Source organism: Periplaneta americana, chromosome 10 (assembly GCF_040183065.1).
Source record: "Periplaneta americana isolate PAMFEO1 chromosome 10, P.americana_PAMFEO1_priV1, whole genome shotgun sequence".
NCBI lineage: Eukaryota > Metazoa > Arthropoda > Insecta > Blattodea > Blattidae > Periplaneta > Periplaneta americana.
In genome coordinates, this window is record NC_091126.1 from 175496174 (window position 1) to 175510239 (window position 14066).

A 14066-nucleotide genomic window follows, 5' to 3' on the forward strand; every position below is an offset into this window, starting at 1 on the left:
ATATCGATTGTTTCAGAGTAGAATTACTAACACACTCTAAATGCCTGACAATCTGGAAACGATTTTAGTACTTTCCAAATTCTGGCTGCCTTAAACACTCTGCAACTTTATTTTAAAAAACCTTGTACAGAAATGAACTACGACTCCATAAACTGCATTTCTGTTGAACATGGGGTAATGTGTTTTTAATATACAAAAACCTGCTACTGATCAGAAACAGATATTTTTATATTCGTTTATGTACATAAAAAGTAAAAGTGAATCCTGATCGTATAGCGTTTGGCAACATCTCTAGCCGCAAATCCACAACTCTCGCGTTCGAGGTCTGCCACACTACTTTTTCAGTTTACCATTGTATACACATTCAGTTAAAAAAGAGGGCTTTAACTTGCGTGTACCTCAACCGCGTCAAAACGTTTCCGTAGAGCTTTAGCATTCATTGTGATTGTGAAAAAGATATATTTACAATAAAGTATAGGGAATCATTTCAAACAATGCTAAATAAAAAAAAAGTGATTCCGAACACATCGTTGCTTATACAGGGACATCATTTTATTTTTACTAACATTTCTAATATTAATCTGGCTATATCTTTGGATTAAAGGTCTAGAACCGGAAACATCGCTTGCTCCCCCTTACAAGACTGGATTTCGATGATACTGGCGTAAAATACAAATCACTTTACTAGGTATAGGAGGGAAGAAAAGTAGTTCATTCATTTACGTAAACTAGGAAATATCAATTTTGAGTTTTGATCATTTTCATTAGGTTTTTGTTTAATGAAAATACAGTACTGTATTAACACTTAGTGTTTTTACTCACGAACTGAGCTATCCATTCGGACGTATTAATTATGCAGTGTATATTGTAGTGTTACAGCACATTTGCGTACAATATAGAGAATGAAGTTAAATTGAAAAATAATCGTAATATGGATATTTAAACACATTTTTTTTTTTAATGGTGACCGTTCATTTCGATACAGGCTTCAGTTCTTTTGTGCATATTATCGCACTATAGACTATTGTACCTAATTCCAATTACCAGTTTCGTCCTTCTTACGAGTAACTCATGTTGAAATAATTCTGTACCTACTCTATAAAAGCGTACCTTACGTACTGTAAATTTAATCTTCACTTCTGCCCGATCCGAAAAGATAAAATTAGTCAGACATGCTATCTACTGTCCGTCCAAGTGGTTTTGTCGCAGGATCGTAGAAGGGGGCGGGGAAGTCACGTGACAGTTAATTACTTAACGAGGCCCTTTTATTTAAGTTATTTTAAACAGTTGTATAATATTACGTAGACGTCCAATTCCTAACAGAAATTAATGTTTCCAGAAAAGAGCTAAGACAGCCCAGCTACTAGACTTTACAGAGGGGCGAACAGAAGCAGGTGGGGGAAACCGGGATGCGACGTAGGCAAACGGACGACAGTACCTGTGCGAAAATATGATTCAATATTGAAAGCTCTTTCGTCACTGGAAAACGCGAACATATTTCTGGAACGTACTATACTCACTAACTCAGTACTGCATAGGCGGCCTTGGTTCTGTGTGGAGAACGGTTGGAAGTTTACTAGTAGAAGGGGTGGGAGTGGAGTACATTAAAAAACTCAGGTACAATAAAAATTGAAGTAAAAATAAAATGATGTCCCTGTATATATACTAAAATTTCTTCAGAACTTTTAAACAAATGTTGTTTATGTTCAGCATCTGAGTAAATATAAAAATTTCGAGGCAGAAGATGATGTCAGATAATAAAAAACATTAAGCGATAAACAACATTACGATATATGGATCGTATGAGGAGACTAAGATGAAGACGGAAAAGAGAAGATTGAAGTGAAAGACCTGTCCTTGGGAGAAAACGATGGCTGGATGGATGAATGGATGGATGGAGTTTTTTTAGTTGGTTATTTAACGACGCTTGGATGGCTGGAGTAAGCATTCTGGTAACGATGCACTTTAAAAATAATAATATTAATGAAAACTGATGGATCTCTGAAATACAAAGCACAATGGCGATTTAGTGAAATCAAAACTCACTACCAGTAAATTTTCATCCCTACCGTTTTCTATTGCGACAACGAAAAATGAAATTCATAGTAATATCATTCTTAACATGGCAAGAAAAATGAATTATTGTGAAATTGTTACAACATACACATTTGTTTTATTAATTTAAACTATTTCGTCCTTTAGGCGTAACTCTTAAAATGATAGAAACCCAATTTTCGAGAACGATATTTTGGCTAATGAACATTAGTAGGCCTACTCCTGATCAATGATCAACAAGACGAGTGTTTTCGTAGACTATTTTTTTTTCCAGGACCGGAATTAAAAAAAGGAACGGAGCACAAATGTATATTTTACCGTGCACCAGAGTTTAAGTACTTGTCACCGTGAATCGCTGTCTCTCTCCGTGATATTTAACAAATGGCTATACACATTCATTTGGCACAATGTTACGTAAAACTGCACTTTTGTTGACTACTGTGTAAAATCAATGAGACCTGTGCCATTTATTTGAAGTCCACTCTATAACGCCTACACGTTTACCTACGAGGGTTTCGACCCGATCTCTTGTTATTGAAAGCAGTCCATTTCGTTGAGGAGTATGTTGAATCAAACCGTCAAACGTAACAATTTTCGTGCAGCCTGAATAAATAAATTTCGGGCAAATGAAATTTTATCAGAATTAGCCCCTAATTGCTTGAATATGTACATTATTATTTATTCCAAACGGCAATACTTTCATAAAAATGTTTTAATTTAACAACGCCTTCAACTGTTACCGATCTTTCACCATTTGACTAGTTCAGTACTGCCTGTGAGTTTTAGAGAACAATGCATTTTTCGTGACCAATTTGTCGCTTCTAATTCTGGATATCAATAGGCTAGTAGTACGAGAAAATCGTGAAAAAAAAATCAGTCAGTACTTGAGTAGCTAAATGAAAGAAAATACTGGGGTAGTAAGGAAAAAAATACGTCTGATTGAGGATCTGACTGATACATCTTTTATCAGATAGTAGGTACAGTACATCACACTTGATATATCAGAGGAATAACTGTTGCATACCTCTCAAGTCTAGTGAAATACGTTACTAGTCAGCGATGTATACAATGGAGGGGGAATGGAACTGGCCACCATAACCCATTATTTTCTGGCTTAGTTACCTCATGAGTGATGCCTTATTGTTGTCACATGAGGTTCCTACCAGTCTTCGGACTTCTGACTGAACAATGGAAAAATTACGTAATCAAATCCAGAACAGCGAACTATTTTCAAAAACCTTCCATTAAGATGCTTGTACACGATCATCTGTTCGTCGAATTCAACGCTTCACTAGACTTTTCAAGACTTCCCAATACGGTACAAGTTTTATTTTCAAATCGCTTGCAATATTTTAAAAGTCTTTGATTGTCTTAATAAATAAGAACATGTTGTAATGGACCTAAGATTTTATAATTCTTTGAAGGAATTGCCCAATTGGATTCGAAAAGATCATGGCACCAAGAATCATAAAATACATGGAGTCCTAGACGACAGAAGTTGTTTATAAACCCATGCCAATGATACGTGTGTTCTGTGGTATACCACAATAAAATGAAGGAAAATAATGCGTGTGAGGAAATTGCAAGACAGATATATCGACTTAAATACCAATAACTTGTATGTATATTTAATGAAAAATATTCTAACCTAGACCTATAAATTAGCCGAATACTAATCGTAAATATTTTGTTTTGAAATAATATGGAAACGTAATATTCTTCGCTTTAGAGTACCGTACACTTAACACAAATATTGTTTTCTAAAGCCTAGTTACTTTCCAAAGGATTTAAGTATTTTTATTTTAATATTTGGCTCCTAGACTTACACAAGTTATAATACAAGGTTTTAAAATCTTGTTAAATCGTCAGCAATACGAACGAGTCTATGACAGGTTTTCTTGTAAAGTTTTGTATTGGAAGAAAAATTTGATCGCAAACAAGCAGCTTTAGAGCCGCTTTGTTTATTAAAAATCCGGCTTAGTCTGTCGGGAATCGAACCCAGCGCCTCACGAGTATGCATAAATGCTGACACGCAATCGCTTGTTCGACGGAACAAATTTTGAAAGCTCTTCTCAGATTCACTCACGTCTGAAAAGAATTGGAACTTTGTGAAGACCCAAAGAAAGGCTTCCAAGATTCTATGTCACAGATGTGCTGGCTGTGTATTGTAGAGAACCACAGGTGGAGTTGTCAGTCATGTGGGATCGGACCTCGCATGTTGGCCACAACTGATTGTTTCCAAGAGCACAACAAAAAACAGTAAACTGTGCGTTCAGCTCGTCCTTCCACAGTGAAAAGGGACAGAAAGTCTAGAATAAAGTACAATTCCTTTGTCTGAAAACAATATTCTATGTCCGTGTCGTATAATGCCGTATGTCTCTGCTGAATCTAGAGCCTAGGACTCCAAGTCTCGGAGACGACGGTTCGACTCCAGACTATCAAACGGAAGTTTTCCCCCCTCCCCGTGTCTATGTAGTGTACATACTATGCCCAGTGTCCTAAGAGGAGTTTGTTCAGTTGTGTTAGCCTTATACCGTGTCGAGTTCCATAACACCTACACAGTTCAATGTTTACACTACCAAAGACAACTCAATGCCGAAAAATTAAAAATGTAAAAACAGTTTTTTTTAACCAGCTATAGAAATATTCAAATATTTGCGAAATACAAACAGTGAAATCGTATAATATATGCCTATACAGAGTGAACGGTAAAGTCATTAATTTCGGGGGGGGGGGGTTCCTTTGATATAATTCAAACAAAAAATTTAATACAATTTTGCTAGTTTTCACGTCCTTTTCCAGATAAAAATTGTATTAAAAGGTTTTGTATGAAATATCTAAAAAATAACACCTAAAATTAATGACATCACTTACGGTTCACCCTCTATGTGTGTGTATACATACATACATACATACATACATACATACATACATACATACATACATACATACATACATGCCTATCAGTAACAAATTATAGATGCGAAATTGGTCCCAATTGCAATTTAAAATTACAAAATGGCAGTGGCGTGGCGTGGGAATTTCCTGGGTGTTGTCGGTTAGAAAATGATACCACAGTCGAGGAGAGGATAAATTTCTTTCGAGCGTTCTATTAACGTTTTACGAAAACACACGCACGCACGCACGCACGCACGCACGCACACACACACACACACACACACACACACACACACACACACGCAAGCGCGCATAGCATACGGAAACTATCCTTTGGTCCAGGCGTTCTTTTTTTTCACTTGTAAAAAGTAAACACGACCAGCAAAAGAGTCGTGATAATTTTGCACTATCGCACAGCTTCGGTGATTCTGTATACCATGATAAATTTGAAACCTCCACGTTTTGTTACTTATCGTTCACATTGTTGAACAGATTGTAATTTTGCTAACAAGTAAAATAAAGAAAACTTCCATGTGATTTAGTCTTCAAGTCTTTTAATTCAAGAGTTGGTCTGTCATTCAAAACCTTTTTCTCACTAAATGTACGTGATCCTCAAGAATGGTTTAAGAAGCTCTCTATATGACACAGTCACAATCATAGAAGAATATTTCACCAGTAAATTTAGAAGCCATACTTGGGGAGTGAAGGGTAAGGAAGAATAAACACACGTTTGCCTTTATATCTAACCGGCAAATAATCGCGTTACAGTCACATCATGGCACTGAAGGTCACTGACTCCCAGCACATTCTAGTATATACAGTCAAGAAGCTCAACACGCAGGGAATATGCATCCATAGATAGTTGCTAACCACTAGGATCTCTACTACCGCCTCACCACAGATAATGCGAAATACAGTAGTATGGGCACAGTCTATTGTTCTTAGTACCCTCAAGTCAAGCTTCGTGACTGTATATACTAAACTGTGCTCCCAGCCTTGGCGCGTTTGCCGTTGAAGCGCTGCAGGCAATATGTGGCGTAAATAGGAAACACCGAAGTGTTGTGTATGTATCAGTTCAATTCTTCAGCGCTTGATGGCAACCATATATTTTCTGACATGTATTGTGTTACGGGAAACTAGCGGATTTAAATTGTTGATAGAAAATATAAATTAAGAAATTGTATAATAAGGAATATACTTAATTTCTAGTTTTTGTATGTTGCCGGCAGCAACACCGACAACGTATGTAGACGCCACGCCACTGCAAAATGGAAACATTTTGACAATTCCGTTGACATATTGTGGTGCTTTTCATTCGCTTATAATTAAGCACACATAAACTGTATTTATTTATGTTACAAAGGCGAAATAATTTTGAAATTACATTGTATAACTCCTTTGCTTTTAGTTACAAAAGGATAAGTATTAAATGGCCCATACTTCTTAAGTTTGACGGCAATTAAATTTACGATCGTATGGAAATTCAACCATTTACTATGCCGCAAGAGAATCTGGAAAAGAGAATTCGCACGTACAACTGAAAATACATACAGATAAACGTGTAGGTAATTAAATATACAGAATCTGACTTAGTAAGCAAAGATTTAGTATTTCAAATATTAGTATGGAGATTAACGGTTGCATTCGAATTATTCAAGGGTGGACAGAGATACTCAATCTTAAAAACAAATAAAAAACACAATCCTGCAAACAGAATAAATGATTATTTCAAAGAAAAAACCGAAATTATGAACATGCAATGAGTGGTGAAACAAACAATAAAATTTATTTTCCATATAAAAAGTGTGAATTTTTTTTATTAATATACAATGAGTTTTAAATAAAGCATGTTCACATCACATGCGACTGAGTCGAAAAGGATAATAACAATTGATATATTATAAATCTGTGTTGTACACGTGCGAGGCATTTGGCAGCTTGTTTATGTCCGTCTTCTGGTAATTTGTATCTAAACATAAAATTAAGGCAGTATTTATTCATTTAAATCGATTTAAGACACGGTGATGAACTCGTTTGTCAAACTTTTCAGAAGCATGGGCCAAACGTCAAAGTCACGAATAGAGACAATACATTTCATTGTTGCCTAGCATTGCAACTAACATTACTTTTTTTAATCTAACATTAGGCTTAGAGTCTTCGCCACCACTCCACAACCCGTATGGGGCGATTGACTCCTTTCTTTGTCTTCCAAAAAACTGGCAACTGAGCGTGTACCCGGTCGCCTACTCTCTACCCTGCTAGCAGGCTATGTTGCCGATTCTCCGCCAAACAGGTGTAGATTATGGTATGGGAGGCTAGCAGAACAACGGGAAGCTGTCAAAATGCGTCCACAACAAAGCTACAACTTCGCAAAAATGGACATAACTCCGCAGAACAACGCATCATAACAACATCGGCTAACGCACTTAACTACGACCCTTCGACTCAATTTATTCTTTCGTGATCCTCTAGCCTCGGAGTCTAGATTCAAGTTCCGATAGTTGCTAACATAAAGGAAATTTTCAAATACAATGAACTCAAAGAATTATGAAAATATCAATATTGGAATATTCGTGTTACAATATTTAAGTAATGAAACAATTTCATACATGTTTTCTGTCATAATTTTGCCCAATATCTTCGGCATGAGTACAAAGGCGGCTCGTAAATTATAGATTTTATCAGTCGGTAAATGACACATAACATATTTAAATACAGTGATATATATAATTGATATTGGCTACTTACTTTTCCCAAGAATTTTCCTTTCAGGTAGGTAGTTCTTGTCGAAGGATCTACAATGTATTCTGAAGTTTCTGAATCACTGTTTTTGTTGCTGCTATAATGTGGGTCCTTCAGTCCGGCAATTCCCGAGTCCAAGGAATCATTGTTGCAGTATCGTTTTTCTGTTTTCCACCCTCCAGGGGGTGCACTGTTAACATCCCTACACACACGCTCTCCCAATTTATCAATATTTAAACTCATATTCTCCAGACCTTCGGTGACTTTTCTCAAATGATAGCACCACTCGTACTCATGTTTGCACCAGCCACACTGCCCTCACTTCGCCATCCCGGCCCGAGCCACACTACAACTGCTTCCTTCGCTAGTGGCCGCAAGAGGCGCCAGCTGTGACGTCACGAGCAGTGATATCAACCTAGGCACGCGAAACACGCAGAGGAATTCGCCAATTGATTTCGATTTTCATTCGTAACTTCAGTCACTGATGCTACATCCGGACAGATTTGATCTACACGCTCATCGAGTTTTGAGGTATCCGGTTCGCAGTCCTGAAACAAATTCGTGAAACGTTAATTTCAGAACTGGCACCAAAGTGTTTATATACTGCATTCTGCTGCTTTCCATTCTATTATTCTGGTACTGCAAATTTCAGCGCGTGTGGGTTGGTCTGAACGCTCTTGCAATAAATTGTTGTTATTGTTTTTATTAAATGGGGCATAATAAATTTACTTTATAAATGTGCATGTCAAATAGTATTCTGCTAAATGACAGCTTAAGTCTTCCGATGCGTTCAAAATAAACATGTTTAATCCCACAATGTTTGTTTATATCAAGTGCGCCGTGGTTTTTATCACATGTATGATAATTTCGCGCAAAATTTCTACAAAAATCATTCTGACGTCCGTTTCGGTGAGATGCGGTCGTCGGCACTGGAACAATAATTTCTACCCGCGTTAACCTTATTTATTTTTGTGATGGTGACATTTACTTGCCATTAACTGCATAATTATTTGATTGTTAGTAATACCCACATATTTATATATACTTTGGTTTCACAATATGAATTAACAATGACGTTAATATAAAGACAGTAATGGTTAATTAGAACGTCTCTAAATAAATTGAAACCAACCAATCTTCTACAAAAATGTGTTACGAATCGAATAAATTATACAATAATTCTAGCGATAATAACGTAATAATTAAATTTAAGTAGAATAAGCCATCGCAGGTATCTTTAAAGCACCATTATATGCGTTAAAAATAAGTTAAATGGATACAAGTTTAAAGGCCACCGACGTGGCTCAGTCGGTTAAGGCGCTTGCCTGCCGGTCTGAAGTTGCGCTCGGGCGCTGGTTCGATCCCCGCTTGGGCTGGTTACCTGGTTGGGTTTTTTCCGAGGTTTTCCCCAACCGTAAAGTGAATGCCAGGTAATCTATGGTGAATCCTCAGCCTCATCTCGCTATCACCAATCTCACCGACGCTAAATAACCTCGTAGTTGATACAGCGTCGTTAAATAACCAACCAAAAAAATACAGGTTTAAAATCAAATTACAATATTTTAAACCTATAATTTTTACTAACATTCTTTAATCACTTAAATAATGAACTCCTATTTTTTTATTAAAGATATTTTATTAATTTGTCCTACAGAATAATATCTGCAAGGAGAACCAAGGACCCGGGTTCGATTCCCGGCGCCGGAGCGAATTTTTCTCCTCAAATATTAATTGTCAATTCTCATAGCTAGCAGTGAATATTTCTGTACAGATTACTGTGCACTTAACTGCGGAATCCCGGCCAAATAAGTCACTCAGCTGAGTGCGCCCCTTGTATAATGGCAGTTGACTTGAATATAAAACGTCAACATATATGCCTAACTTGGAGTCAGGCCAAAAGGGAAACATTCGAGGAGAAAGGTTCGGTCCGGTGCTGTGGATTGAATTCGGCGTAGCTCAGTGGTCAGAGCGCTTGGTACGTAGAACCAAGGACCCGGTTCGATCCCCGGCGCCGGAGCGAATTTTTCTCCTCAAATATTAATTGCCCTATTTTTAGTTGGTTATTTAACGACGCTGTATCAACTACTAGGTTATTCAGCGTCGATGGGATAGTGGTAGCGAGATGGTATTTGGCGAGATGAAACAGAGGATTCGCCGTAGATTACCTGACATTTGCCTTATGTTTGAAGAAAACCTCGGAAAAAGTCCAACCAAGTAATCAACCCAAGCGTGAATCGAATCCACGCCCGAGCGCAAATCCGGATCTGCAGGCAAGCGCCTAAAACTTGGTTTTTCTGAACCGACGCATGCGACGTGCGAGATGCAAGGCCCGCCTCGCACAAATCCGGACTACACGAGAGATAGTGAGTGGTTTCTATGGCTGCGAGGTGCGCAGACCTTGCATCTCGCAGTTATAGAAACCACTCACTATCTCTCCTCGCACCTCGCATGTCGCATGCGTCGGTTCAGAAAAACAGGGACTTTACGGTAAGCAGTTGAGTCATCATTCACAATGGAAATTTGACGTTACCATAAGACAGGCATGTCAACTGATGCCCATATGGGCAAGCGCGCGCTTTAGAGCTCAGGAGAGGCTGAGCGCTTTACAGCGGAATGCAAAGAGACAGACGAGAGAGGTAGCATATACCGCTTGGTCGAGCTATATACAGGGATGGCCAGCATTGATTCAATGAATAAAGGGAAGAGAACTTATTAAAACTATATCCATGTTAACTTTTAGATTTGTCTGAGAAGTATAATGCATTAAAGAATTTAAGTTTCAATTTTTATGCTCATTTTTCACGAGTTTCCTTTTTATTCAAAAGCAGTATTTTCTCAACTTTTTACAGAAAGGTGAAATTTTCAGATAAGTATGTTTATTTAGTAGCCTTACAGGTACTGAAACAATGTTTTCGTAAATCTAATATATCGTAAATATATACTACTGAAGATACGTATTGAAAGTTTTGAAAATATTCACATGGAAAATGTTTGTAAGAAAATGAATTAACAAAGGAATTACTGTTACATCATAAATAACGATACGTGCCCATGTACTGTAAAAACGTCACCTCTATAGTTTCAGCAGATTTCGAGAAAGTAACTTAATATTCTGATGATAGGAAGTTGGACACCAATATCATCTTAAAAGCATAATGCGATAAGAGTTTTGTTATGTAATATTAGTTACAGTTGAAACATATCGATGGCCCAGAACCAGACTGTTCCAAGTCCATTTTACTATTTTTTTTTTCAGGAGAGCTATTTTAAGCTCCTGACATTCAAAGCCTCATGAAATAATTTGGAATAGCTTCATAGCAACCTTATGGAGAGGAATATTTACATTTTTTTTTCGATTCATATATTCAGACAAGAACTGGAACACAATGAAACAAAGATTTGTTTCTTATAAAAAATTGGACTTAGAACAGTCTGGTTCTCAGTCATCTATATACCTAGGTAACTTTTCTTTGTACTGTAATATTGTTTTGATTACTTTATTGATTACTTTTATAAGGCTAAAGATACCATCAATATAAATTCCAACTTATCATGTCATACTTAATCTCTTTCTTTGGGATATCACTTTCTTTATGAATAATGTTTCATTCACTTAATACAGTATAGTTTTACTACTATGAAATTTATGTGAATATTCCTTCTCAAATCTTTATTATGTTATTAACTGCAATATTAAGAAATTGCTATTAGTACTTTTGCTTTACAGACAATATAGATAATATCAAACAGAAAGAAGCCGTATAAAAATAAAGACATAAAATTTCACGTTCCGTTTGAAGTTTGTGCACCACTGTTTCCTTAATCCAACAGGTTGCTTATTCATATACACAATCCTTCTTCCTTCCATACCTAGCGCTTGATGCCCGCGCACGACGTCAAGGTCAGAAAAATGCGCTTGCTTTGACATCACTGCCATAAGACCATGAAATATATCAGTAGGCTTAAACAGATGACGACACTTACAGAGAAGAATCACATGAAAATGCAGTGGAATATTTTATGTTCTTATAAAAGAATTGCAAATGTGAGATTATTTGTTACACATATGGCTGACCACTACAAATTAGTATTTATCCTTGATATGGTTAATATTTCAGGTTAGCTATAATGTGAATATCATGAAATAAACAAAATATATACCCTTGCACTTCATGTTAATGGCGATTGTCTTTCATATATACCTAGATATTTTCTTTCAGCGTATTATCTTTATAAGAATAATGCGGATTGTCATACAGACAGCGATATAATTGGAAGAGGATTAATCTTTCGTCAAAGGTTGTGGGTTCGGGCCTTCTTCAAGTTTTCATTTTTACTTTCTTGGGGAGAGCATGTAGATAATGTTACAGGCAAAGCATGGAGGGCACTTCACTTTATTATGAGAATCTTGAGAAAGGCTAGCCCCAAATCGAGGGAAATAGCATATCTAACATTAGTGCGACCGTTAATGGAATACGGAACTACATGTTGGGATCCCTATAGAATATATCAGATAAATTCCTTAGAAAGAATCCAGTATAGGGCAGCTAAATTTGTTAAAGGTAAAATAGAAGATGGGAACGATACGATAAAAGAACTTAAATGGAAAACTTTGGAAAACAGACGTAGGAAAACTAGAATAACATCATTGTATAGAGCACATCTAGGTCAGAAAGCATGGGTAGACATAACGGCTCGGTTAGAAAAGCCAACGTACTATGGTAGGAACGATCATGATTTTAAAATCAAATGTAGGAAACAGAAAACGGATGTAGGTAAATTCTCATTTTTAAATAGAACTATAAATGATTGGAATGACCTACCTGCAGCGGTCTTTGAGGGCTGTCCTTCCTTAAGGAGATTCAAGAATAATTTAAAGAGTTGTGTATAAAGTGAAAATTAAAATTGAGGTGACATTCAACATTTAATTTTTTTAAGGTGACATGTATTTATCTAGCCTGACGAGTTTACTTCCTTGGTTTGAATTGTAAATTATTTAAAAATAGCGTGTAAGAGGGCCTTAGACTAGAAATGTTTAGTTTAAATGTAGTTCTGTTTATAAGTATGCATAAGAATGCAATTATTTGACTTATTTGAACTGTTGTATCAGTGAAGCGAGGTGAGTCAGTGAAGTTATGGTTTTACAGTGCAGTGAACAGTTCCGATCAGTGATAATTTATAGCGTCAATGAAATGTGTTCTATCAGTGAAATGTGTTACAGAGTGTCAGTGAAATGTGTGCTAAAGTGTCAGTGAAATGCGTCATAGTGCCACTACAGGGAATGAGATGAGAGTAAAGTGAAAGACTATTGAAAATTATGTAGGACCTATACATAATTATGTAGGTTGTGTTGTAAAATTAGGTGTTTTATTTTATATGTATTGTGTATTCTTATTGTATTGTGTGTAAAATTGTATATGTGTTGTAAATTTTATTATGTATTGTAAATTTTATTGTGTATTGCTTATCATTTTAACTGTGTATTGTTAATATTGTATATACCACTGCCACCGGGTGCTTGCCCACTTGCAGTGTAAATAAATACATACATAACCTAAAAAAACCATGCCATTTTATTTTTATTTTTTTTGTTTCTTCTAGCGTTCTCCGATAGCGCTCTGTTTTTTTATGCGCTTTCAGGTATTGTCTCTTTCTTCAGAATAATCGCTGACGTCACCACAAACAAAAATCTTGGAGTTTGCAAGCTTCTACGTTCACATTGTCGTTCACTTCTAACGTTAGTGTTTACGAAAATCATTGTGAATGGTTACATTAAGTAACATGACCGCAAGCTTTGGCTGATTATGGCCGGTTTAGACGGCCATGAAATTGTGATCATGAATAAAACAAGTTGTGACTCTATGGATATTTAATTCTCAATGTTTCTGAATTTAGACGGCCAAGACATCGTGCTCTTATAACCTCTCCAACGTCAAATATTTATTTAATGTAAATTTGTGCTATCGTAGAAAAACATTGTGTGAAACACAGTATTAAAGTTATTTTTTTGGTCCTCGTGTGTTTGTGGAACTCATGAATAACTAAGGGCGGATGTTGATGACCTCTAAAAATCTACTTAAAATGATCATTTAAATGCCCTTAATCTAATAGAAAAATGACATATAATTAAAAGAAAATGATATTTAAATATTATTCACCGTACTCGCACCACAACTTCTTAAAAATCAGTCACCTTGTTTCAATGACTGCTCTGAAAATCTCGGAGAGAGGAGCAACTTCCCTGGAATTTGACTAAAATAAAGGAAAAGAACATGCAGCAAAATGAAGGTATTAAGGGAAGTCCATGTCAATGCCTTCATTCTCTGTCTCCTTCTCCTTCCGCGCTTCACTTTTGTTACCAGATCTTCCAG

The 14066-nt window shown here is 36.4% G+C and overlaps 1 protein-coding gene across 2 annotated transcripts in view; it reads right to left on the bottom strand.

The window, feature by feature from the left end:
- Positions 1-8046, bottom strand: part of LOC138708176 (serine/threonine-protein kinase PLK1-like) — a 368265-nt gene extending 360219 nt beyond the window's left edge. For both annotated transcript variants that reach the window (XM_069838442.1, XM_069838440.1), the window contains exon 1: positions 7702-8046. In XM_069838442.1, the coding sequence (XP_069694543.1) occupies positions 7702-7938 (237 nt within the window). In that variant the 5' untranslated portion in view covers positions 7939-8046. The remainder of the gene's footprint in view (positions 1-7701) is intronic.
- Positions 8047-14066: the final 6020 nt, after the last annotated feature.